The 26,810-nt window shown below is 42.4% G+C and overlaps 3 protein-coding genes across 4 annotated transcripts in view; 2 read left to right on the top strand and 1 right to left on the bottom strand.

The window, feature by feature from the left end:
- The window catches only part of ME1 (malic enzyme 1), a 164,001-nt gene extending 155,937 nt beyond the window's left edge, over nt 1–8,064 (top strand). The window contains exons 13-14 of the mRNA XM_027645062.1: nt 5,425–5,523; nt 7,707–8,064. Of these exons, the coding sequence (XP_027500863.1) occupies nt 5,425–5,523; nt 7,707–7,865 (258 nt within the window). The 3' untranslated portion in view covers nt 7,866–8,064. The remainder of the gene's footprint in view (nt 1–5,424; nt 5,524–7,706) is intronic.
- A 3,481-nt stretch (nt 8,065–11,545) lies between these two features.
- RWDD2A (RWD domain containing 2A) lies at nt 11,546–15,868 on the bottom strand. Of its 2 annotated transcripts, none has more exons than XM_027644764.1 (3): nt 15,620–15,868; nt 14,596–14,814; nt 11,546–12,746 (listed from the first exon to the last, which is right to left on the bottom strand). In XM_027644764.1, the coding sequence occupies exons 2-3, from the start codon at nt 14,791–14,793 to the stop codon at nt 12,069–12,071; spliced, it is 876 nt and encodes a 291-aa protein (XP_027500565.1). In that variant the 5' UTR covers nt 14,794–14,814; nt 15,620–15,868; the 3' UTR covers nt 11,546–12,068. The 2 variants fall into 2 exon arrangements, with proteins under 2 accessions (XP_027500565.1, XP_027500566.1); XM_027644765.1 differs by having other exon boundaries at nt 15,624–15,868.
- Nucleotides 15,869–15,892: 24 nt separating this feature from the next.
- On the top strand, nt 15,893–25,962 carry PGM3 (phosphoglucomutase 3). Its single transcript, XM_027644763.1, has 13 exons — nt 15,893–16,005; nt 16,612–16,817; nt 17,519–17,703; nt 18,185–18,252; nt 18,556–18,689; nt 18,846–19,041; nt 21,528–21,685; nt 22,337–22,420; nt 23,127–23,225; nt 23,394–23,510; nt 24,221–24,343; nt 25,097–25,270; nt 25,850–25,962. The coding sequence occupies exons 2-13, from the start codon at nt 16,614–16,616 to the stop codon at nt 25,934–25,936; spliced, it is 1,629 nt and encodes a 542-aa protein (XP_027500564.1). The 5' UTR covers nt 15,893–16,005; nt 16,612–16,613; the 3' UTR covers nt 25,937–25,962.
- The last annotated feature ends 848 nt before the right edge of the window (nt 25,963–26,810 follow it).

Here is a 26,810-nt window from a genome sequence, read left to right as displayed (position 1 = left end):
TATCATAAATACACAGGATTGTATCTTCAATATATAGGGGAGAAGAAGCTGGCCTTTATTATTTTAGAATCTTTTATTCAAACAAAATAAATGGGCATCAGGAGCTGAAATAAAATACTTAACACATTTTTTTTTTTACAAAAAAATTCCCCAAAACAACGTCAATCTTTCTTCAGCTGTTTCTCACTTAAGAAAATTTAAACTTTCTGTGTTTTTTTCAGTCCAGCATCTTTGCTCCTCATTTGCTACAGCGTCATTGCACCCTTACCACTCCTGCCTCTGAGACTCACTCTTTTTTCTCTTTCTGCATTGTCCTAGAGTTCCTGTCTCCTCCGTTGCCTCTGTTGGTTCTGCTCTTGGCTTGTAGCAAGATCAATGTAATGAGCCTCATAGGACTCAGCTTCCTTCTATCCAGAGTGATGAGGGTCATCCCTGTATAAGCTCCTGGCTACTCAGCTCCCAGGAACATGTTCCTAAGCTCATCCTGCTCAGAAAGGGCCCAGGTTCAGGGATTAGAAAGCCCTGGGTAGTGCATGTTGGTCTGACCACGTCCATGCAAAGTAATTAAAAGTCTGATGCTTTTGGGTTTTTTAAAAGGTATGTAAATAAAGAAGAAGGCTACCCTCAATTTACCACATTAACTCTAACTGACCTAGATTCACTTCAGTGGGAATTTCTACCCAGTCCAGCTCATACCAGTTACAATCCAGAGAACTTTATCAATGTGCAGTGTCCTAGTCTTCGAAGAAGCTGTGTCAGCACACTTGGGAATACATGGATAGTGTAGGTATCACACAGAGGAAGGCTCAAAGCAATGAAATTAGAACATTAAAACTGTAGAACAATAAAAAAGGAAAAAAAGCTGCACCAATTAGCAGATGTGTGAATGCCTGACTCAACTCCTGGAGCTTCTCTAAGGGATACTGCATTCCAGATTCTTGTTCCTTCTGTCTTCTTCATGGATTAAAGGGAAGAAAATGGCTCTTGGCTATCACTCAAAGGAAACTGATAAGCAGTGTGATCCTATGACAGGCAGTGTGTCATATGAAGCTTTCTTAAACGGTGGACACTCACACAATCCCTTGCTGGATTTTGACAGGTTTTTTAAGGTGCATACTATAGGCATCTTTAAAAAAGTTTGCCAGAAGCCTGCCCTCTGTAAGAAAGATGTTCACAATTTCCATCTTTAAAATTAGCAAAAGGCCCAGACTGTCTCCACTGGCTTTAACCATCTTAGGAGGGCAATGATCCATCTCCTAAGTCTTTGGATAATTATATCTTCCCTTTAAATCCTCCCCTGTAATTTCAGTTGGATACAGTGATCCTCACTTTCCAGTCTAAACTGCTGTGTTACACAGTTGTCCTACTTCATTGTAGAAGTTGCTTCAATTTGTTTTGTGTGAAATGGTCTCTATACATAGAGTTCTGATGGATGAAAGGTGGCACATATGTGGATTGAACTGTGTTCCAAGTGACAATCTACTAAGTCAGAAAAAAGTCTTTTCTGAACAAAGAAATTTAACAGGGAAGTAAAATAATGTCAGAAATGGCGAGGAGGCTTTTAAATTCTCTCTTGAGGCAGAGGTTCTCTCCTGACTCTTCTTTTTTGCTAAAGGTTTTGCTACACAATTGCCTTCCTCTAATAAAATCCGTTGAAAACTTTGAAATGTAAAAATGTATTTTTTGTCTCTCATAGAAAGTCTCTGTTGGTGGCAGGATCCCCGGATAGCCTCTTGCCTTACAGCTCGGAGCTAAGGGCGTTCACGTGTGGTCTTCTTATGGATGTGAGGAGCAGTGGGTGAGCTACAGCCAGTCACTGGGCATGGCGACAGCTCATGGATGTCAGAGGAGGCTTTGCCAGAAGACATGTCAGGGGTGTGAAGACTGGGAGGGCTGTGTAGGCCCTTAGCTGAAATTATAGTACAAACCAAAAGTGCTTTTTTTGTTTTGTTTTCCTGGCTTTTTTCAATATAAGGATAAAATCAGAATAGTTTCATGTGGGTTTTAGAATAGTGCTTAGTAGTCTTCATTTGAAATGAAAGCATCCGAGATGCTGCAAAATTTAAAGCACCAAAACCACACCTTTTTTAGGGCAGAAGGACCTTCTTAGATTGTAGCAGTAGCTTACTTGAAAAAAAGAAATTATAAAAAGTAGCAGCCCAGGCTGCATACCTGCACCTCCTGTCTTCTTGCTTTGCCACCTCTCCAACTAAATATGATTGAAGTCACAAATAGCTTATTGTAACTACAACAGATTTTACTTCCCTGTTCTTTTCTTCCTGCCAAGTAAAATAGAATGTAACTTTGATTTTGGATGATAAATCAAAGGTACTGTAAACTGTAATACCTCTTAATTGCAGGCAATTGCTCTGTGATGACAGGGGATGTTACTTATGCTTCTAAGTCCTACCAAACATAACAAAAGGGACAGAGAATTGCATACTAATGAAATATTCTTGCAATGTGTGTCCTATGGTTCAGTTCTCCAGAAATAATCCTGTTTCATTATAGAGAATATGTCCTCCAAAAACCAAGATGCCCCGACTTGTTTTATGCCATTTGTCTTGTCTTGGTTGTTTTTCATTTAGGTTCTCCAAAAAGGCTTAGCTAATTTTTCTACAAAAACCTTGAATTAATTAAAATTTAAAACAAAAATATCCATATTGGGTTAGACCTAAGATCCAAAAAGCTCAGGATCTTCCTGTGAAAGTAATCATAACAGAAGCTGAGGAAAGGAGGATAAATAGGGAAGAAATAGAGTGATCCTTCTGCTGAAATGGCTCCTCAGGATCTGGCAGCCTGTACTGTATGGCCTTCCTGTGCTGGATGTTTTATCCCTGTATGGATTTCTCCTTCATAAATGAGCCTAGTGGTTTTTTAAACATGTTTATACATTCAAACATCTTTTGACAATTAGTGTCACAATTATGAGTTCTCCACAATTTTCTGCTGTCAGATGATTTGGTTTCCCTACAGAACCATAAAAAATGCTCACCTTCAGTTGTCTTTTGCATTTTTTTCAGTCTTCTCTTTTTTTTCTCCCAAGTTTATTTTATTATTTTTTGTCTCCTTGTACAAAATACAACCTTTTGATCATCCTTGTTATTTTTTATACCACTCTGGATTCTATTCCATTCTTGTTTGAAGTATGTGGAGCAAAACCACACACTGCTCAAAGCAGTGTTACACTGTGAAGTTATATATTAGTTCACTTACATTTCCTGTGTCACCTCTTACTTTCTCAATAATTCCAAATGTTGATTCATCATTTTTCCCCTGCCACTGATCTGGTGTTCTCAAGGAGTGTTTTTTAAAGACCACATGAAGGTGTCATTCTCTTTGAAAAATGCTTGTTTCTGTGGTTTTACGTAGTTTTTAATGATGTTACAGGATTATGTCAGAAGGAGCAGTGTGGCATCTAGACAGTTGAACTTGCTCCCTCTCCCACTTCAAGCACTGCCTAAATATTGTTATTTTCTATCAACTCCATCACAAAACACATGTACTCCACTCCTGAACCATTTTTTTTTCAGTGATGCATTACACTAACAGCAGCTTGCTGTTGATTTCTTCAGATTTCATCTTTTCTACAGAGCCCTGATAAACTGTTAAAATCAGAGATTTCATGTTGCAAGCTCCTCTTTACTCATTCAGATGCACATCAAAGGGGTGTGTATCATTATGAAATAACCCAGCTACTATTATGGGGAGCAGTAACTAGATTTCACGTTCTCTTAGCTCCCCCTAGAGGGTTTTCCTGTGCTAAATTCCTCAATATCAGATTTAAATGTAAGCAAGTAATTTTCCCGTACTTGTTATACTCAAGAGTATAATCTCTTCTTACTCTTCTGGGTTGCATTTTCACTCCAAATGGAAAAACTTACACCACCTACCAACATGCAGTTAGATCGCACAAGAGGACATTGGTTCTCTTTGAACCTGGAGCTACTTTAGTTCAAACTACTTACATACTTCTGCCAGAAGGGATGCGTTGATGATATCCAGGCACCTGTTCTGAGGCTATTCTAGTTGTTTGCAAGTAATGTATATTTCCCACATGCAACAAGAACTGTTGGAAGCAGATTGCTCTGTTTCAAGTATCTTCATACTAAATTCCCTCAAAAGTGCACTTCTTGCTTTCTCTTTGTTATCAGTTGCATTCCTCAGTGTTTCTAGATTTTCCTAGAGTTTTCAGAACGTCTTGTTGGGTCATACATGTCATCAGATGCTATCCAGACCAGAGTTTTTCTTATATCCACATCTGGATCACCCCAAAAGGCTATTTTCTATTTCAATTTTCTGTTCCCCAAATGACAAGCAAATTTTTTCCTGATGATACCAGAAATATCATTAGTCCCAAAGGCAGCCCCATGACCCTTTGCTTCTTGAAAGGTCTCTGTTGCAGGAATAGGGGAAGTTCCTGAAGTAAGCCCATAAGCAGACAGTGCAAGCAGTGTCTCCTCACTCTGCACAGAATGTCCTCACACTCTGTGGTAACAGAAGTTTTCTCGTGGCCAATGAGTAAACATTAAAAACCAACTTCTCCAGCTTGCTGTGCTTTCCTGATCTGTTCATTGCTGGTGATGGCAACAAAGCATTTCCAGTATTGCTAGGAAGACAAAGCAGGAATATTCAAGCCATAAAGGAGATGCTACTCTCAGACATGCATCAAAACCCCTGCGCTGTTCCTCCCCTGGTCAGTCTGGTGAAAAATCAAGCAAAGAGCAAAATAATTTCTTTAGTTACTTGATATGGTTGAGACAACAGACCCCTTTCAGCCTTCAAGTGGAGTGGACAGACTGTTCTAACAGCATCATTTTCTGTCCCAGAATTTAGCATTAGACCTTCTATTTCAAAATCCAACTACAGTGACGGGCAGGCCTTTAAAAGGCTCTGGATAATCTTATTTTGCTTTGTTCTGTGGTTGACCATACTTACTTTTATGATCTCATACAGGTTAAATCTGTGAGCTGGACGCACAGCAAACCTACTCAGTCACCAGTAATTTCATTCAGAGCATTTTACACTTAAGGGTTTCAGCTGTTCTCTGTACAGGTTGACTTGACAACTTGACAACTGTCAAGTGCTTTGAATTCTGGAAGTCTTTGATCCAATTACAATTGTTAGCTGGAATGTTTATCTCACTGTGAACTATTTAGTAGTTTATGTGTGTCATGGACTTACTCAAAACTTGAATAAGTCTTATTGTCTGAGTGAGAAAAGGGCGTAACTCCCTAAATTTCTAGTTCTTGTGTAGCTACTCCTAATGAAAAGGCTGATTCTAAAAAACACTGCCTAGGTCGATTAAGCAATATCTGTGTGATTTGCCAAAGCGGAAACATTTTTTTACTTAAGACTAGATCACTATCTAATAAGTGCAGCTTCATCTGCATGTCAAGTTAAACATGTCTACTTCATTTCTAGGTTATAGCTCAGCAAGTTTCAGAGGAGAATTTACAGGAAGGTCGTCTCTACCCTCCATTAGTCACTATTCAGGATGTGTCACTGAAAATTGCTGTGAGGGTAAGTCATTTCAGTCTTTCATGGCTTCTCTTCTTCCCACACTCTCTACATAACTGAACATTTGACTTGATCAACTAACACACCTTCACACAAGTTGAAGTCAGTTTACATCAATCAATATTGGACACATACTAGTTTCAAAATTAAATTTAAATTCATAAATGTAAATGTAATCCCAAATGCAAGAAGGAGAGCTATGGAACTATAGCAAGTGTTTCTCTGTAGAGCCCAGATTGTGCTGTCCACCAGTCAGGAGCAGATTCCCAGCCCCAGTCATGCCAGCTGCACATCTGAAGGCCTTTGGCCCTTCATGGTTATCAGTTGCCTGTCAAGAGAGTAAATGTCCACCTGTGTCCAGACACTGTTCCCTCTTGTTCCCATGGTCACTCTGGCCTATCAAAATAATTAACTACAGGGGATGCTGTTAGTTTATGGCTTGGGTTCGGGTCAGCAAATAATTAATTGATTGGTTTTTTACTAGCAAATACACAGCTGATGAGGATGGATTTTCAGAAACTGACCTAAACCCACAGAAATTTGGCTGTCCTGGAGAGAAGAAGAAGCTCTCAAATACTGCATTTATCCAAGTTCCTCCCTCATTCTGTTTTTAGGGCATGGTTTCAATATTTTAGGAGGTTATTTTGCTGGTCTTCTGTGCTTTTTTTTCTTCTAATTATTGTTTTTCTCTTGGTCACCTTAATGTGAATAATTCCACTTATTCTATATTCTTTTGAAAGAATAACAAGAAGCCCTCATGCATGAAACAGTTTCCCTAGATTGACTCATTTTGTATATTTAAGAAAAAAAATTCCTATTCACAATTTACTTCATCTTAGGCAAGTAAAAACTCTGTTCTGTAGAAGCCAAAACATTACCTGGATTCCTCAGGCAAAATCAAATTGACTGTGTGTTTGGCAGAAACACAGTGAGAGAAATTCCTCTTCTACTTGTGCATGTTATATAAAAAACAAAAAAAAGGAAAATGCTACCCAATGCTCTGCCTTTTCTCTGTTGAAATTTTATTCCTGCAAATACTTGCTCTGGCTCATACAGTCCAAGAGGTTTAGCAGTGGCCTCTGCCTTTTCCAGGAGAGTAGCAATATAAAAATATTTTGGAATACCAAATGTTGGATATAAATTCAGACCTCATTCGACCATGGTAATTATGTGCAGAGACCTGAAGATAAGCCTTAACATAAACACCCAAAGTGCTTCTGAGTAAAATCGAGTTGAGGTTCAGATTAATCCTAGAAAAGATATCTAAATACGGTGACTTTGGGTATCAGCTTCTCACCAAACTAAAACATTTAAAGGGAGCTAAGGAGAGCAGGAAGAAGACAATCTCCCTTTTATTCAAAGAAGTATTAGTTTGTTTCCTAAGTATAATTTCAAGCAGATCTTTCCAAAATGTGCTGCTCCATAAAACCAGTGTGACTGAATTCTTTTGTTTTGTAGATGAATGTCCAGTCTAAAGATATATGTTTCTCAAGCAGGTGTTCTTTAGAAGAGAAAGGCTACTTTGATACGTTGAGTGGGCTTCAACCCCTTCTAAACTTAATTCTTACTGCAGCTATACTTGTGATGCATAATTGATTCACTTAGATATGGTCAGGGTGAAGAAAGAGCAAGCAAATAGTTGTATTTGCCCCAACTATCCCTAGAATTAAATCTCTGCACTGTGTAGGACTAATTTACCTTTTCTGCTTACCTTTTCTGAAGTATATTATCAAATGATGGCAAATAATAGTTTCTAGACTTCTCTAGTATGCAGGGAGTGTGGAAGCTTTGAACACATCACACTTTTCTTACAGTGCTTTGGAGAAGATGGTTAACCAGGGGAGTGTGAGGATAGAAAAGCAGAAATTGTATCTCAGTGCTTGATGCTTGTGGGATATTTTATCCACCACTGCACATTAAAAGCTAAGATATTACTGGGCAAGGAGGAGCACTGTATTTATAACAGCAAAGACTTTTTGAAATCCTGTTCAAAAGTAGCATGAGTCAGACCCTGTTTCTAGACTTATTCACTGTGTATGAACCCAGATGCAGCGTGAGTACAGGTGACTGTCAACACCAGAGGAGACGAAGTCTCGTGTTGATTTTGAACTAGTTCTTACTTTTAAATCCTGCTAAGTATACTCAAATAGTCTATCAGCACTAATTAGGATTGTGCATCTTTCTAGATCGCAGAAGAAGCCTACAGGAATAACACTGCCTCCACCTATCCTCAGCCCAAGGACCTAGAAGCCTTCATCCGCTCTCAGATTTACAACACCGATTACAACAGCTTTGTGGCTGACACCTATACCTGGCCTGAAGAAGCCATGAAAGTGAAACTGTAAATATTTAATGAAGAATGAACAAACCAGCAGCAGTTAAAAAGCATTAAAATATAAAGATCATCTCTGCCTAGGAAGCCCAAGAATAGCTAATTTTTTAAGATTCAGAAAACTTTTTCTAAATCATAGTATTTCATTAGCAACTCAAATCAAGAAATCGTGAATCATACATCAGAAAATAAAAATTAATCTGAGAAGTATACTTGCATTGTTTGGTTATTTTCATTTTTATTTTATTTGAGATATCCTCCACTACAGTCTGATAGATCTTATTGCAACAAGTGGTTGTATGTTGAATTGAAAGTTTTGTCACAAACTCTCAATGGGAACTTAAGCAGACAAATAGTACTTTGGACAAATAAAAAATGCATATGATGACTATTTAATCCACTGCAGATCACAGTAATTTGTCAACCTATTATTTAAAAACCCCAAACTTTAAACAACTGTAAGGTTAGAATATTTTCTTCCAAAGAAAAAACTTATTGGTCACTCCTGTGTAGAGTAATGAAAATTTTCTAACAAGAACTGAACCTGCAGAACCTTTTGTCCACATCTAATTAGAATATTTTGACATCACTAAGAATAGCATTTAACATTACTAACATTTAACATTAGCTAAGCTAATCTCCTGTAAACAATCAAGGATTTAATTCCTCCGCCAAGATGACTGCTGTTCTGATACACTGCAAATGTTTGACCTGAAGTTTATGGAAGTGCTTGAACTCCATGTTCTTGACAAAAAAGGACTATCAAAATGCTAGGAATAGGGGTCAAAGAATTATTAGTTGTTAAACAACTACCACTCCAAGAAAAATGTAATATATTTTCTGGATGGTTCTGGAAACAAAGTGTACTTAAACTTTTTTTCTGCTATCTCTTTCTTTCTAATCTCTACTGTAGAGATTATCTCTAGAAAACCAAAAATTAACTTTATCTGTCCAGCCCCTCAGCTTTGCCACAGCTGCAGACTGCAGGTCCCTGTGGTGGTTTGGAGCTGACTCCCTGCCAAGTCTCCAAACCCCACCGCAAAAGCTTCCCACCCCCAAACCAAGGGAAAAGAGGGGACCAAAAAAAACCAAGAGAACGGAAATAAGAGAGCTAAAGCAATATATAAATATATTTACACTTATATTATTACATTTATATACAATTACAAAGACTATATACATATAAGAAAGAAACCCCCAACACCCCCAAAGGGAAAGGGAAAAGGGACAAAACAAAACAAAAAAACCCCAAAACCAGGTATACACAATAAAGAACTAGCCAAAGAAAATCTTAATACTTGCCTTGAGATAGCACAATCACCCCCCATGCTGCCGCCCATGCTACCAGACCCTGGATCGTAGGCCCGAACAAGGCCTCAGCTCCCCCACACAAGCGAGACTGGCTGCGGGAGTCTGCTGTCTCCAAACCTTGCCAGAAGAGAAGAGAGGAAGAGGCTTCTCTCCCATCTTATTTATATGTTTGATTGCCTGGTTGCCTTCCTTCCTGGTTGCCAGGAAGGAAGGCCTAGAGTCAAAACCATTACATTCTCGAATTCACAAAGAGGGGAGGCACTTTCTTCCTCAATGGGTAATTTTTTGTCTCACTTTGTGCTTTTGGCCAAAGTTATGATCATACAAACACTACCCTTATAGCAGTGAAGGAATGCACAGTAGTCATCATTCTGAGCAACCAGAAATACTGCCGTCCTCTGCATTTCAAGATATTGCTATTGTGAGAAGAGCATTAAAATACTTCCTTGTGTTTTATTTGAAATAAAATATCTGTTATTTTTGTAGTCATCAACTGAGTGTACAGAAACACAGTCTATAAACAGCTGATGTTGAGTGGCCTGGGTTTTAGATTTGATCAGCCAGACCTCTGCAGCTCAGCACTAAGTCTGTTGTTATTGCTCGGTACCGATTGTCACATTATGGCACTCAAGCACAAAGTGGAAGGCAGTAGGCTGATGGTCCTTTAAGGCACAGCTGCTGGGGACTTTTCAGGAGCATTCTTCAACTACATATTATATTAATGATCTATGAATATGATCATCCATTATAAACTGGAAAACTCACTACCTAAATATGCATTCAGCATGCTAACCCGTAAGAAAACGCTGTCTGATGAATCAGTACTATCATGTCCTCTTACAAGCTGCTGGGAAATTGTCTCTCAATACTAATTTGACATAGAAAGGATTCTTAAACTTATATGCATTTTTATGTAATATATAATATATACAGGGTTTTTTTCCTGTTTTCTATATTTTACATGGATTTCCTGATGTAATGTAGAGGACAAACAGAGGAAACATTAAACTTTATTGCATCTTACCCATTTTTCTTTCCAAGGTGCTTGCCTAACAGTGTAAATATAAAATGCCCTGAGTTGAGCAGATAAAAAATTATTATCAACATAACCAGACGGACACTTCCCTACATGACATCCTGGTCTCTAAATTGAAGAATGTGGATTTAATGGATGGACCACTCAGTATATAAGGAATTGGCTGGATGGTCACTAAGAGGTGTAGTCAGTGGTCTGATGTCCAAGTGGAGACAAGTGATGAGTGGCATTCGTCAGGGATTGGTATTGGGACCGGCACTGTTTTAACATCTTTGTCAGCAACATGGACAGTGGGACTGAGTGCCCCCTCAGCAAGTTTGATGATGACACCAAGCTGTGCGGTGCAGTCAACACAGCAGAGGGAATAAAGGACGTCATCCAGAGAGATCCTGACAGACTTGAGAGGTGGGTCTCTGCAAACCTAATGAAGTTCAAGCAAGGCCAAGAGCAAGGTCCTGCACCTGGCTCAGTGCAATCTCAAGCACAAATACAGGCTGGGCAGAGAATGGATTGAGAGCAGCCCTGGGGAGAAGGACATGGGGGTGTTGGTCAACAAGAAGCTTGACATGACTCAACAATGTGCACTTTCAGCTCAGAAAGCCAACTACATCTTGGGCTGCATCAAATGCAGCGTGACTAGCAGGTTGAAGGAGGCTATTCTCCCCCTCTACTCCACTTTTGTGAGACCCCAAAGAGCACTTCACCCAGCTCTGGGGCCCCCAACATAAAAGGGGCATGGACCTGTTGGGGAGAATCAGTAGGAGTGCCACAAAAATGATCAAAAGGCTGGAGCACCTTTCCTACGAAAACTGGTTAAGAGAATTGGGGTTGTTCAGCCTGGAGAAGAGGCAGCTTCGGGGAGGCCTTATAGCAGCCTTCCAGTACCTAAAGAGGGCCTACAAGAAGGCTGGAAAGGGATTTTTTACAAAAGTATGTAGTAACAGGAGAGGGGGATGGTTTTAAACTGTAAAAGAGTAGGTTTAGATTAGATATTGGGAATAAATTCTTTACTGTGAGGGTGGTAAGGCACTGGAACAGGTTGTCCAAAGAAGTTGTGGGTGCCCCATTCCTGGAAGTGTTCAAGGCCAGGTTGGATGGGGCTCTGAGCAGTCTGGTCTAGTGGAAGGTGTCCCTGCCCATGGCAGAGAGGTTGGAACTAGACGATTTTTAAGGTTCCTTCCAACCTAAAGCACTCTATTATTCTATGAGAGGAAGTGAAATGCAAAAATAGTAGTTTTGGCAACATAACTGTACAGGTACTACCCAACCCATACAAGGGACGGGGTGATGTAGGCTTCTTTCTCCTCCCTCTGCCCCTTATTTAAAAGCAAAACTTTGTCTTGTGGTTGGACACAAGCCTTTGCATTTAATGGATTGTTTGAATGAAGTGAGAAGTGGATGCTTTGCAAAGCAGTGGGACACTGGACGCACAAAGTCATTAATGTAGCAGTGAGTCTTCCTTGAGCTGGGTGTGCTTTTGCATTGGAAGCCACGTTCATCTGTGACTGCAGCCACTTTGGTATCCCACAGCTATATGTAGAAGTTAACTACAGGCCTGCACCACACCTTAGAACACACAACACAGTAGAGATGAGGAGACAGGAGTGTGTAATTCAGGATACTATAGCGTGGGGTGTTTATCATCTTGCAGGCACTTTGAGGCGTGGCTCATAGTCACAAATGCCAATTCTAGGGTCTTAGAAAATCAGTGAACACTTCTCAAAAATATATGGCAATTCAGAACAGAAGCTAAGATTAATATCCGAGAAGAATGGTTCAAGTATTTAAAGTTTCCCTTTTCACAGTAGCTGTAAGGCACAGTGTTTCAGTGGATGCTCTCCAAAATTAGAACCCCTTACACAGTTTCTCTTATTTGTCTGAAAGTTTGCCTTCAACACCAAATAAAATTTGAAAAATGTGTTCACTTTGATGCTGTTTCAGGAATTCTAGGAACTGGCCAAGATCCATGTGATAGTCATTCCTCAGGCTGTAACCACCATGTGCCTGAAACTGCAGGTCTTCAAAACCATGAAAGAGACGAATATCATCAATGTTTCCCTCTGTTTCTATGCTGTCCACGTGTTTGCATGAAATATGCTTCCAGTTGGGATATCTAATAACACGCCAGAACTCTTCACAGTTTTCTTGGAGCCCCTCCACACAGATGACACCAGGTTTCCCAGTTAGGCAGAAGCCAGTCAGATTTAACTTCTTTGCAGAGTCAAAAATCTTTTTTCTCAATTCCTGCCTGTATATATGGTGGCTGTAGATCCACATGCGATGCAAAAATTCTTTAATTCTGACTTCTTTTGAAGCACATTCAGAAGAGATTTTACTGTTTTCCAAGTAAGGCAGGCTGTTGTCCTTCACCCACTGCACAGCTTCACATATACACAGATCACCTGAATCCAGAGAGCTGATGTGAGAAGTGAGATGGGTGTTGAGCTGCAACTGTTGCTGTCTGTGCAGTGCATCTGATCTGGCAAAAAGCTGAGGAGCTACCTGAGGATACATATGAGGAAGGTGTACCTGCAATTCCACCTTTACCTTAAAAACAGAACACACACACAGAGAAAATTAATTCTGCAGCTACTGAAGGCATGCTAGATTCTTTTTCCCTGTCAAAGGCAAATTATGAAGAGATGTAATTAAGATTGCAGTATCCCAATGACTGCAATTACTTTCACTTTCCTTTTGTCCCAATAGCCCATTCTTTCGTCTGTTCCTTTTCTTTTATTGCATCATGCTATCACTTTCCCAAAATTTCTCATGTTATCCAGGCTGCTCTTCTGCTGGTCACAGAACTAATGCTATGGCTTGGGAGAAGGTACACAGTTACCCTCTAGGGATATTTCTTGTGGGGTCTCAGTATGTGCTCAGTGTTGCTACAGTGATGAACTATGAATCTGTTAGGGGGTTCTGAGAATCTTATCCCTTACCAAATGCACATTTGATCAATGAACTCAGGTCAGTTGCTGGATCTACCCCAGGAAAACAAGGCCAAGAGTTGCATGAAACAGTGTTTATGGTTGTACATACTGTATACAGAGACATATGGCGGGGGGGGGTGTGGAACTAGATGATCTTTAAGGTTGCTCCCAACCCAAACCACTCTATCATTCTATGCATTATTATTATTATTATTATTATTATTATTATTATTATTATTATTTTAAGCTAGTATTCACAATAAAGAGGAAGTGTCCTCAGGATTATAGGGGATAAAAAGATTTATGTGCATTTTAGGTCAGGGAAATGTCTAGATTATCTTGTCTGATATCCTATGAACTCTGGGCTGTTGAATTTCTCTTGATTATTCCTACAATGTCTTCAAACGGAGCACCGCCGTTCTTTGGAAACTGAACCCTGTCTCTGGTCTAAGAGCAGGAGAGGATTTATGTGTCCTCAGTGCTTGAGGCTCCTGTAGACCTTTAGGGGATTCTCACTAGAGTGTACAATCACATGATTAGTCCTGCAGAGAAAAGTGAAATGTGAAATGACTAATTATCTTTCCAAGTTCCTTGACAATCTGCCATAGGTACAAGCTTAGGTATCTTTCTAAAATGCACCCTTTCACCAGCCTTCAGAGAGAAGTTCTGTGAACCGTGTAGGGAGGGCTTGTACTGGAGTAGTGGGTTTTTTTCTAAGTTTCCAAATAATCACGAGGCCACCTCATTACCCAGTAAATTCTTCTAATGTTTAATTATCCTGGTCCTGAGAAAAATGGCTTCTAGGTTGAGTTTGTTCTCAATTTCTAGTCATTGCATTATTATACACTCAGACCTATGTTCTCTGTACAAGTATTTACATTACTTAGTTGTCATATTGTAGCCCTTTCTTTAATCAGATAAACTATTATCACTCCTTATACTGTAAGTTTGATTTCCCTGCTCATAGGCTGGTTTTCGTTTAGTGTTTGTGTGACTCCTCTTAATTTTATTCTGCTATGTGGGACTATTTTTACATTACTGTATTTCAAATGCAGACCAGTGAATATTAGTACATGTGCAAAGGGTGGAAGAGAGAAATAATAGAGTGATTTTGCTAGAATAATGTAAAGTCCAACATATGTATTCCCATGCAGGGAACATTGCCTTTGAAATGCACAGCTATTTGTAAACCAGTAAACTCTGATTTCACAGCCTCTTGTGAATGCTGTGTGTGCCATTGATATTGGTGTCTATTTCTATGTGCCATTCTCTTAGCCTTTATTGACCAGAGAAAGTTAATACTCAAATAAATAACAGCCAAGACTTTTCTGTTACTCTTGGCTTTTGAAAAAGCAAACAAAAATGAGGTGAGTTCCCCCCCCCCCTTTTTTCAGAGTAGAGTTTTCAAGTGTATGTAGGAGTAAAGAAAACAACACACATAAACACCTCTACTTGGCAGTTCTTACCTTCGACTCCCCTACCTCAAGAGCGATGCAATATTCGAGCTGCGGGGGCAGAGCTCCACCAGAGTTTTTAAGGTAGCGCTGGACGCTGGGCACAGAATCTTTATCCAGATTGATTTCACCTCTTTTGGGAAACATCGAAAGGAGCATTTCCACTTCCAATAGCTGGAGCTCCAGGCATTCTTTTACCGTGACAGCCATCGCGCTGTCCTCCACGCCCGCCTGGAACGAGAGGCCTGGAGTCAAATCCCGGTGCTTAGGGCACGGAGAGGTTCAGCACCACGTCACAACGCAACAAGGAAGCTCCACGATTCTGTAAGGGCAGAGTTTGATTAAACACGGCTGGGCACACAGCGCTCAGCAGCCAGTCCCTCGCAGGAGTGCTCCACACACGCCGGGCAGGGCTGGTACCTCGGTGCTCCCCAGAGCCAGGCGGAACCGTGCCGGGCTCGGGGACGGGGAAGAGCGCAGGCTGGAGACCCGCGTCAATGTGCGCGGGCAGAGCGGCCGTGTCTGCGTGTCGGGGTTCAACTCCAGCCAGCAGCCGAGGTCCGGGATCCCTCCACCCGCGGGATCAGGGGAGAATCGGAAGGGCAAAAGCCAGAAAACCCGCGGGTTTGAGATAAAAGCAGTTTAATATGAAAAACAAATGCCGCGCACATAAGCAAAGCAAAACAAGCATTAATTCACTGGGCAGGGTGGTGTTCAGGAGAGCAGGGAGATGTGTAACGGTGGCTTGGGAAGACAAACGCCATCACTCCAAACCCCTTCCTCCTTCTTCCCCACACTTTATATATATACTGAGCTTGATGTCACACGGTCTGGAATAACCCTTTGGCCAGTTGGGATCACCCGTCCCGGCTGTGTCTCCTCCCAACCTCCCACGTACCCACAGCCGCCCCGCCAGCGTGGCGGTACGGAAAGCAGAAAAGGCCTTTGCTCTGCGTAAGCCCTGCTCAGCAAAACCAAAAACATTTCTACATTATCAACCCTGTGTTCGGAACAAACCCAAAACACAGCCCCGTACCAGCCACTGCGAAGAAAAATAACTCCGCCCCAGGCAAAACGAGCACACTGGGGCGGCAGTTTGGAGCCCGAGCGTGACGACAGTGAAGCTGTGCAAGACTGGCTATCCCCGAGAGCCCAACCCGTCCCAGACACAGCCGGATCCTCCCGCAGGAGCGGGGCACGAACAGGGCGCGCTCGGCCCGGCCGCGGCCCAGAGAGGGTGGGCGTGGCCCGAGCGCCACGTCGCACACTAAGCCCCGCCCATCACGTGGCCATTGGTCGGTTGCGCAGCCTGTGGGCGTGGCCGCGCCGGCTCCGTGAGGGGCGCGCGGCGACAGCGGGATCGGAGAGAGCTTGTCCCGTCCCGTCTCTTCCCGTCCCTTCCCGTCCTGTCCCTCCCCGCAGGTGGGTCCGGGCGTCGGCGCCGCGGGGTCCCGAGGGCATCAGCCGTGCAGGGAGGCGGCTGCGGAGGCGCCCGTCGTGGCGCGTGTCCGGCCGGCCCCGCCCAGCCCGTCCCGGCGGCTCTGTGCGCCTCAGGTGGCCGTGGCCGGGTGGGTCCGCACGGAGCGCCTCGGCAGAGCCGCCGCCCGAGGGAAACGTCCCGGGGACACTGCTGGGGGATTCCCTACAAGGGCTTGGAGAGGGGGGACAGGCTGCTTTGGGGATCGAGAGTTGGTCTGAGGGGTCGCGGCCGAGCGTGGTGGGCGCTGATGTTGCGGCGAGAAGCGGGCGGGAAGTTGTCGGGATCCCTGGATCCAGCCGACCGGGAATCGCAGGATCTCCTCGCCTCCTCCGAGCGTGATCTGTTTAAATCTGGTCGAGCTCTGTTTTATCCAGTGCTGTACAGGGAATGTAGAGGCTCCTTCGCTCTGGTTGCGCCTGGCTGCGCTCCCACCAAGGGATTTGATACGAGTGGTTTAAAGTATCCTGTGGGCTTCAAAGTTAAAAACGTGGAACTAATTACAATGACTTGAGTTCTCTCACTTGCATCTGTGTTACTTCCTGCTCTAGAAATGGATCCCGAAGCCCTCAGAAAATACTCAGCCTTACATCCCAAGCCCACCGGCCTGGCTCTGCAGTATGGCACTGCCGGGTTTCGCACCAAGGCCCAGCAGCTGGATCACGTCATGTTCCGCATGGGCCTGCTCGCAGCCCTCAGGTCCAAAGCCGTGGCAGCAGCTATTGGTGTCATGGTTACAGCATCTCACAACCCTGAGGTAAGATCAGCCTTTTCCTGAAACACGTGACCGGTTTGGTGGAGTGATGTGAAATGTTTTGGTAGAATGATGGAAAGATGTGATCAGTTTGGTGGAATCAAAGCTCATCATGGCACTGAGAGACCAGATACTGAAGACACTTGAACCTACTTAAAGCACACATTTAGCCTGCTCCCTGTAAATAGGATCTCTGGCATATTTGAAGTTACTTTTCCCTCTGACCCAAGTGTCATTTTTTCTTATGTGGAAATGGTGTAACATAGAAAACATTTTATGTTGCAACGTAACTTTTTGATGTTATCAAGCTAGGAGCACCCTTGAGAAGGGAGGAATTTCTGAGCAAAATTTGTAAGTTTTAAAAGTAAACACCCAAATGCAGCAATTACAAATCAGGCACTTAGACTTATTGCTGCTGTGGAGCATTGCAGTTTTTTGAATCTCCCCTTACATCATTGCAATGTCAAATTAGTTTCATACCAAAATTACAAGGGGGAAAAAGTCGGTTACTTAATATGCTGGTTATGGTACTTTTGGGGGCCTTGTTGGAGGTTTAAATAAACAGCTAAGCTTTTGCATCTCAGCAGTTCTCCACCTTTAAAGAAGCAATGTGATTGAACCATATGTTGGCTGTCTTCAGAGAGGTTTTACTAAGTTCCCCACTTGTAGACTTAGTATCTTTTGTTCTTTTTTTTTCTATTAAGGAAGACAATGGCATAAAACTGGTTGATCCTCTTGGAGAAATGCTGCACCCTTCCTGGGAAGAGTATGCCACACAACTAGCAAATGCTGAGGAGCAAGAATTACAGGAAGTGATAAGTGAGATCTGCCAAAAAGCAGAAGTGAACCTGCACAAAGATGCTTTGGTTTTTATTGGTAGAGACACCAGGTAGTTACAAAATGCTGTAGGTGTATGCTGCTTTTATAGAGGTGCCAGTGCTGTGTTCATGGGTGCTTTTGGGGTGCTTTGCCCCCTGCAGCCAGATTATGCTTTTTCTATGCCTAAATTTATGATTATAGCAATAAGCAGAAGTTTTCCAATGCTGTTCCTCTGTTAGCTGCCCTGATAGCTACGAGAACTTTTTATCACTGTTTCTGGGAGCGAGGCTTTATTGTGATGTGGGGTGTTTTTGTGGGTACTGTGGGATGTCCACCTATGTTCAGCAGTTTACTTGTCTTTGCAATTCCCTGGGGGTTGGCTTTCAAACTTCTTTATTGAGAACTGCCTGCAATATAGAAAAATATATGGATTTCTTCACTATGAGTCTAAACCTACTGACAGGAAGTTTGTACAGTCTTCCACGTCTCTTTCCCAAGTCCATACAGAAACGTCTTTGCAAAGGTTATCAGTTGTATTTGTTGTTTTCCAGGCCAAGCAGCGAGAAACTCTCCCAGTCAGTAATAGATGGGATTCTTGTTTTGGGTGGTCAGTACCATGGTATGTTAAACTTCTGCAGTTCTAGTCTGATTCAAGTTTTTTATGTAGATGCAACTCTTTTATGTAGGCCTAAAGCAGTAGCCCAGACACATTTCCATTCTTGCTTGTAACAGTGTCCTTTCAGGGTATTCGTATGGCTTTAATGCAAGGGGGGGGGGGGGTGGGAGTCATCTTTTTGCAACAGAACTTCAAAAATTTCATATGTATTTCCTGCACTGCATTTGTCTGTATACCGGACAACTTTGAATCAACAGTTAATTTGCAATTCTATTTCTGAATGTTATGCCTTTTATTTCATGCTAGATTATGGTCTGGTGACAACACCACAGCTGCATTACATGGTCTGCTGTCAAAACACCCAAGGGCAGTATGGGAAAGCAACGCTGGAAGGCTATTATGAAAAACTATCCAAAGCTTTTATGGAACTGATAAAACAGGTGAATAGTGGGTGTTGTCTTTTTCATGCAAATGTACAAAATTATTATCTTCTGATTGTTAGCCTGCTTGGGCCTGAATTTTGGAATTTAGCTTGCCTCTAGTTGTGGTTTCGCTAGGGCAAGGGTTCACTTTGCCCCTTCTTTCCCTGTGCTAAGTCTCACAGCTCTGGAGAGTGTCAGAGGCACCTGAAGATTGACTGTGCCAATGGAATAGGAGCCCTGAAACTATCAGAAATGAAGCCCTACTTTCCACAAGAGGTGCTAATTCACATATATAATGATGGAACCAAGGAGAAACTCAATCATTTATGTGGTGCAGATTTTGTGAAGGTTCATCAGAAACCACCCAGAGGTATGTAGCTGGTAATTTTATGTCACTTTACCTCCTCTCCAGGCCTGAAAGTGCAGGGTCTGGTAAGGGTGCATCATCTTCAGATAAGCTGTGCTCCCTATTTCTTACTAGTGACTGCATGAATGGTTCTGCTGGTGCAATGGAAAGAGAGAATCCTATGGCCAGGTTTGGCACAGCTCTAGTTTATGTTAAACTGTTTGGAGGAGTACAATATCTCTCTGAGTGGCTGAAGTATGTTTGACAATCTGTTCTGAATGTTAAGCTGGTGGAGTCCAAAGATCAGTCAGGACTGGCTTAATGTTATTTATTTTGCTTCCCTTTGTGATATGAAGAAACATTCACGTTGTGGGCTGGGTTTGCAGGCATATTTCTGAGTTCCTGAAGAAGATCTGGGATAATTAACAGCTTGATGCCAGCAGACTGGCATATTGACATATTAGTGACTGACATAAACCAGAGAGGAAATTATTTGAACTGATTTCCTGCAAAGTGTATAAAAGAAAATCCCTGAACTGGAAGAGCAGGGTGGTTTGGATATGAGGTTATTTAAGATTAAAATGGGTTCTCCATTGGACAACTGCATTCTCGCTGCAACTGCTGCCAAATCTGAACACCAAATTATGGTGTGGTTTCTCTTTCCCATGCTGCTTGTGTGCTGGAGAAATGCCAGCACAGTGTGAGCAGCACAGTGTCAGTCACTGCTGGGGATGGAGGATTGTGTGTCACCTCTGGATCCTGGCTGATGAGAGACTCTTTGGTCATTTCCGTGCAGGGCTGTGCTCTGAAAAGAAAATGGGTTTTCCTAATCACTCACTGAAACAAATTATCTGATTTTTCTGAAGGGTTAGTTAGGTGGTATCAGCTTCCTGTTTAAAGTCATGGGGAGTCTCAGCTTGTTAAATGTTGCAGTTGCCATTACCTCATGCTTTGGCTTCAGGACCTCACTGGCACTGGGATTTAGTGCCCTGTATCACTTCAGGCAAGCAGGAGAAGAAACAGGCAAGGTTTGGGGTATAATTTCCTGTGCTCTGAAGAGCAAGGTGTCACCAAGGTGGCCAATTTTTGTCTGCTTGTGTACTAAAATATTTTTTCCAAGAAGGAGGCACAGGATGCAGCATGTCCTTAGGAGCTCCCTGCTGGGTTCCTGGGGGACTCTCAAACCAGCCTAGAGAATGGCCAGCTGCAGTTTCTGAGAAGTAGACCCTGAGGTTAATGCGACCTTATGACATCTAAAGAAAAGCAAGATTTACCTTAACTAAAGCAATTCATTTCTGTGTGGCATTGCTGTGTCAGTGAGGACTGTTTCCTAACTGTTTCTCTCTTGGAATTAAGCCTGGAAAGTTTTTTGAGGCAGGTACTCCTTATGCATTGTATACATTGTTGTGTAAGTTTAATATCAAGCACACTAAATGTGAGGCATTTTATAGCCAGCACATCCACTTGTATATTTTTTGTACAGCTCTGAGAAATCTTGGTGATGGCTACTTTGGAGAGGGGTAGTTTTTTCAGTGTTTGGATTTATGTGCCACCTCCTGTTGTAATTGTATTTCAGCGATGGCTTTGCTGGTGTGGGGGTGCATGTTTGCCTTGCATTAGGAAAGACATCAAAGAGGAGGAGCAGGTCTGGCGAGTGGGAATGGAATAAAATTAAACAGGCCAGAAGTATTTCCTGAGGAAAAGCATTTCTTGATGCAAGGGAAAAATAATTAATTGTTGTCTTGGAGGGTGCAGTACAGAGTACACAGAGGACCTGCCATGAGCAGGGAAGTGCAGTGACATGGCCCCAGAGCCCTCCTCTGCCTGGATATAGTTTGTCTCCACCCTCAGGGCTGCACAGCGTGCCACACCCTGCTCAGAGGAGCAGTGAGGGAGGGCTGGCTGTGTGTGCCCATGTCCAGCTAAGGCCACTCAGCTGCCACTCGCTGCCTCAGGCTCCTGCCCAGGTGTCAGGCAGGGCCCCAGGTGTCACAGCAAACATGGGCTCGCTTTGCCGTGCAGTGGGGGACAGCGACTTGCCTCTGTCTGAAGGTGATGTGTATGGTCTGTCTGTGGTGTATGGTCTGTCTGTGGTGTATGGATGTCCTCTTGCTGGTGACTGGGTGTGTAAAATAAGGGGTGGGTGTTCTGCTGCTGCAAGGTTTTTAACCTTGTGCCACCACTGATACTCAACCCTTATTTCCGAATTTTAGAGATGTGACTATACGCAGTAGTTCTGGGACTGCTTTTCATACATGTCTGAGGAGAAGGTGTCTTATCATTAATGTTTAGAGAACCTGCGTTTTTGATGTTAGTATTTGTATTTTTGATTTGAATATGCACTTCAGTTGCCATTCAGTACAGATTCCCTGTTACATGTCTCTCAGTCTGAGTGTTATTTTTGTGTGTTCACAGAGCTAATTTCCTTATGAGATCCACTGTGGGACTAATTTGAGCACTTTGTGGTTTTTTCTGTCTCTAACTTGCATTTGTAACTGTGTGTGCACTAGGGCTAGACATGAAGCCCAATGAGAGATGCTGCTCCTTTGATGGCGATGCAGATAGAATTGTTTATTACTATAAGGATGCAACCGGCCACTTTCACCTAATTGATGGAGATAAAATAGCAACTTTAATTAGTATCTTCCTTAAAGAACTTCTTGCCAAGGTAACTTTACAAACTAAAGTGCCACCATTCACTTCATATGTTAAAGCATAAAAGAGTCTGAGGAACTTGGCTGTGGGAGTCAAGGGTTTGTGTGTTATCATTCCCAAACCACATAACATCCTCTCCACACAAGGGATAGAGAGAAAAAGCTTTTCTTTTTTTGCTGAAGTCCTCTTGGACTCAGTGTCTATGATACTGAACCTAGACAAGGCAGCCTGGTTTTGTTTTCTCAGAGATCAGTTCATTTCTGTGTCAGAGAAGCTGGCCAGTGAGGAGAACTTGCCTGCCACCAGCCTGTGCTTACTTTGCACTGGAAGCTTTGACTTTACTGCTTGTGTATGTGGCCTCATGTAATGCCATGTGTCTGGCCTGTGCACAGAGCTAACTGAATCTGAAAAAGCAGTTGGGAAAGTCTGAGCTTGGAGAGCTGCTTCAGCCAGCCACAAGAAAAAACAAAACAGGATATACAAAGACTTGGACAGAATTCGTGTTGTTTTAAACATAAAAAGTTCTCTGTGAGCTCCTGCCTTCCTCTGATGCCCAGGAGTTTTAAGTGTATGTTTACCAATTCTAATTATTCTTCAGTTTATCCTACTTGTTTGGCTATGGGCCCATAGTACACTAAAGCACTTGGCTTCTTGGTTTGCTCAGGTGAGACAGAACTTCGAGATGGCCGTGGTACAAACAGCGTATGCCAATGGGAGTTCGACACGCTACCTCGAGGAAACACTAAAGGTATTCTCCATATTTTTCCTTGCTAGTTTCCTGCAAATGTTACTTAATACAAATTTGTTTACTTTTAAAATAAATGCTTCTATAACATGATTGTTGGAAAACTTTATTTGGGTGAAAATAAATTACTCCTTCAAAGCTGCAGTACTGACTAAATTCTTGGTGGCAAAGGAGACCCAAGAGAGCAAAGCTGAAAAAGTTCCAGTCAGCTTTCACTAATTTAAAAATGTTAAAATCCATTTTTCCTTCTCGAACAAGCTGAGGACTTCATAACTTTGCAGCAAAGTGAGTTAGTAAAGGCTCCTTGATACTTTGACACTGAGTTTAATTTTCTGTGACAAGCTAAATGTTGTTCACTACAGAAGTTGAGCAGGGGTGTTATTTCTGTTTGCATAGAAATCTGTTGTGTTCCCTGAAGCCATAAGCTGAATTGGGTTTTTCTAGCTTTGGAGTTTGTTTCTTGATTTCTTTAATTAGCCTTTATTTACATTTGAATAAATGAAATCTTTTTTAATTGGGTCTGCAGAAATAGTGGACAATATTAGCTCTGCGGAGTCAGTTGCTGTGAAACATGGGTTAGTTTGTAACAGTCTATCCAGGTCTATCCAGGTTGGTGCTCAGTTCCTGCATTTCACTTGACCTGCAGTTCCCACCTTCTGAGGACAGTCTGTAACATCATTGTCATTCTCTGCATATCCTTGGGCTGCAGGTACCTGTGCACTGTGTCAAAACAGGAGTGAAACACTTGCATCACAAGGCCCAGGAGTTTGATGTTGGTGTTTATTTCGAGGCGAATGGACATGGTACAGTAAGTGTGACCATGTAATGCATAGGTTCTCTGTGGTTTATGTGGGCATGGGAATTCATGATAGCAAATATTAACGATGGTTATTTGGGCTTAGATAGTAAAAATTTTTTCCTTGTTGCTGCACATATCCTGGTTTGATCGTGACAAGCTCTCATCTTTTTATTCCAGGTATTATTTAGTAAATCTGCTGAAACTAAAATAAGACAATTGGTGAAAGAGGAGAAGGATGATGAGAAAAGAGAAGCAGCAAAGGTGCTTGAAAACATGATTGACCTGATTAATCAGGTAAAAACTGAGAGAAATGAATGGCTATGTTGGCAGTCATGAGGCTAATCCTGTTTGTGAGTTCCTGTCAGGCTACTGCTGGGGACTGCTGGAGCAGGGAGTCAGGTGCCATGATAGAAGGGGCCAAGAAGAGGAGGGTGGGACAAGTCTTTAGAAAGATGTGATACTTTCTCATGAGTGGCTGCAGAATGCTTTTATCTGGTGCAGTCTGCTGGCTGCAGGACATAGAGGGAGTGGGATAGCATGGGAACCTAGTGCTGGGATGTGACTTGTTCATGATTCAACAAGCAGTAATCTTTTGGCTGAAGTTTTTCACTAAGTTATATGGTACGGGAGGATGGGGGTGTTCCAGTGCCTGGATCCACACAGCCCTCAGACTTTGTGTCTTAGCACAGATGTTATTTGTCTGTGGTAGTGCCAGAGGCCCCTGAACAGCGGTGAGGTGCCAGTCCTCCTTAGGAGAGGTGAGGACTATCACTTGCCCTTGGCAGAGCTGTAGAAATCTGCTGCTGTTCTTACCTCAGGGGCAGCGTGGTATGGGCAACAAAACCAACATTCCTCCCCCTGCAGCCAAACCAACCAAGCTCAGCTACACTGGGCAAGTTGACCTGGCTGTACTTGCACTCTTCAGCTGGAAGCTTACTGATCAAATCCTGCCTTCCTTTCTTCACTGTTGATCGCTCCAGTGTTTCTTCCCTTTCTGTTAACAGACTGTTGGCGATGCCATCTCAGACATGCTGGTTATTGAAGCAATCCTGGCCTTGAAAGGTCTGACTGTGCAACAGTGGGATGCCCTCTACACTGACCTTCCCAATCGGCTGCTCAAAGTTCAGGTGAGTTACACACCATGCTGGCTCAGGTTACAGCAGCATCTTGTGTCTGCAGATATTTAGATAAGCTTATTTTTAAGCTGAAACAGCCCATTCAAGGGCAGAAGTAGGCCAAACAAGCCATGAAATGACCCAGAGGAGGGACCAGAATTTGACTTGGACTAAGATAAAAATACAACTTACAAAAATGATGAAATAATAGCTAACTATGTTAAATGGAAAAACCTGAGCAGAACTCTTCAAATTTTAGCCTAGAATTTCCTTCTTAACTTTCAAATTAGAAAAATCCCATTTTTCTAAGGGCCCTGCTTGCTGGGCAGCTTGCTGGATTTTTCTTGCTGTGCCACTTTTTATAACTTGAATGTTCAAGCTCTTGCTTCTTTATCCTCTCCAGTATTCAAAGAGCTTGAGCAGAACAGGCTGCCATGTGGTAGCATTCTGTTAGACAAAGTAAGGAAGCTCTGGGCTTTAAATTAACCAGAGGAGAGAATTTCAGCTTTCTGATCTACTGGGAGAAGCTGCAGCTTCACTTCAGAGTCTGACCAAGGAGGCATGTTCAGAACTGACCCTTTTCCAAACTGAGCAGCTGAGCCCTGTCATGGTTAATACATGCTGAGCAGGGATCCTAGGGATCCCAAGTGTTTGAGTAGCCCTTTAATAACTCTCAAATTGAACTCTTCTTCAGGCAACACAACAGATGGAAACCTGAATTTATGTCTTATCCACGACACAAATAAATTGTTTCTGATGGCGCAGGTTGCAGACAGGCGTGTTATTGACACAACGGATGCAGAAAGACGTGCGGTTACACCTCCGGGACTGCAGGAGAAAATTGATGCCCTTGTGAAGAAGTACAAGCTGTCACGAGCTTTTGTCCGTCCATCAGGAACAGAGGATGTCGTCAGAATATACGCTGAAGCAGACACACAGGTCAGTGCTTAAACATCTTGTTTATGTGAAACAATGTTCTCCTTAGCATGGGGTGACAGAAGTAGTATGCTTACATACTTCTCATTTAATCACACTTAACAAATGCCAAATTTGGAAAAAAAGACTTAATGATCACAAAAAGGCTCTTTGGATTTTCTTTTATTTAGAAAAGTAATGTTTCATGTTCTCAATGTTGATCTTTAAAAGGAAAATGTGTTTATAAAGGCAGATTTGACACTAGATGATTTTGAAAAGCTTTCTGAGATCTCAGGGTTAAGAAGAAAGTTACCAAAGCACTGCCTAATTGCATGATTTCATAAGAGGCAAAATAGAAAAAAAATTCTTGCTGCTGTTAAGTTAGTCCACGTCTGAACTTAAAGTTGACAGTAAAAGCAGTGGTCCTGCTCTACCTCCTTCACATGCTCTGGCCTGCTTCTCCCTGCCAGCATGATGGCAGTGGCAGATGGAGCAATACAGGGAGCACAGCATTTGCAGGAAAGTGCTTGCCTTAATATCACATATTTGGTCTAACCTTCTCGTGGTGACAGCAGCATAACTAAGTTTTCCAACATTCCACAGGAGAATGCGGATGCCCTCGCCCACGAAGTAAGCCTGGCCGTTTACCACCTCGCTGGTGGAAAGGGAGCACCACCCCAGCCTATATAATGAATGATACAACAGCAGTTAAATTACACAGCTTTGCTTATCTTTTAATATTACTTTTTTTACCATGTGCTCTTGTGCACGTACCCAACCCTTCCTGGGAGTAACAAGCATTAATCAGAACTGAACAGAATATTTTTCCACTTATTCTTTACCTCCTTTAGCAACTTACCTCTTAATGAGAAGCACTTGCTGCTGAATGTTCCCCTCCCCAAGTTTGTCTAAGTTCTTGACAGGCCATGGCCATGCCTAGAAGGAAATCTGCCCCAGCCCAGCTTAATTCATTGTCACATTGTGCCTGAAATCCAGCTCCTGCACACTCAGAGCACTGGCCATGGCTGCATGACTGGAGCTCTGCTGTGACTGTGCTTACAGTGGCTGCAGCATAGTCCCTGCTGCAGGAACATCATCCCCACCTTCCCACAGCAGCCCAGTCATCTGTGGGCAAACAGCATAAGGCACAGGCTGTCACTAGTCTCCAGATTCAGTTTACCTCAGTTCGAGGGGGAAACAATAAAATAAAAAAGAACATTTGCAAATAATAACTTATTATTGCAATATTATCTTCATTAGATACTTTGTGAAATTAATTAGAAAGTGATTTGCAGTAACAGTATTTATAATCACACTTAAGAGGGAAGGGACAGAGACAAGTTTGTCTTCTGTGGCCCTTACTGCTGCCCAGCACCATGAAGGGGCTGGGTCAAGGGATGTAGTGTTTTAAACACACAAGTGTCCTCCTCAGCTTACTTTGATTCAGGGTGTCTACCTCTGACGTTGTTCTTGTAGTCCTGTATTAACTCCTGACATAATGGCATTTTCCAGATTATTAAATAAGCACAAGTTCTAATATATTTAAAAAAGAAAGACAGAAATA

Source organism: Corapipo altera, unplaced genomic scaffold (genome assembly GCF_003945725.1).
Source record: "Corapipo altera isolate COAL_440 unplaced genomic scaffold, ASM394572v1 2, whole genome shotgun sequence".
Lineage (NCBI taxonomy): Eukaryota > Metazoa > Chordata > Aves > Passeriformes > Pipridae > Corapipo > Corapipo altera.
This window is presented reverse-complemented; position numbering and strand designations above follow the sequence as displayed.

Excerpts from the sequence above, each read along its gene's own strand:
- RWDD2A (XM_027644764.1), bottom strand. The coding sequence starts at position 14,793 with ATGGCTGTCACGGTAAAAGAATGCCTGGAGCTCCAGCTATTGGAAGTG. Across the intron at positions 12,747-14,595 it reads TTGAGGTAGGGGAGTCGAAG|GTAAAGGTGGAATTGCAGGT; the intron begins GTAAGAACTGCC and ends TCTGTTTTTAAG.
- PGM3 (XM_027644763.1), top strand. The coding sequence starts at position 16,614 with ATGGATCCCGAAGCCCTCAGAAAATACTCAGCCTTACATCCCAAGCCC. Across the intron at positions 16,818-17,518 it reads CAGCATCTCACAACCCTGAG|GAAGACAATGGCATAAAACT; the intron begins GTAAGATCAGCC and ends TTTTCTATTAAG. Across the intron at positions 23,511-24,220 it reads TGATTGACCTGATTAATCAG|ACTGTTGGCGATGCCATCTC; the intron begins GTAAAAACTGAG and ends TTCTGTTAACAG.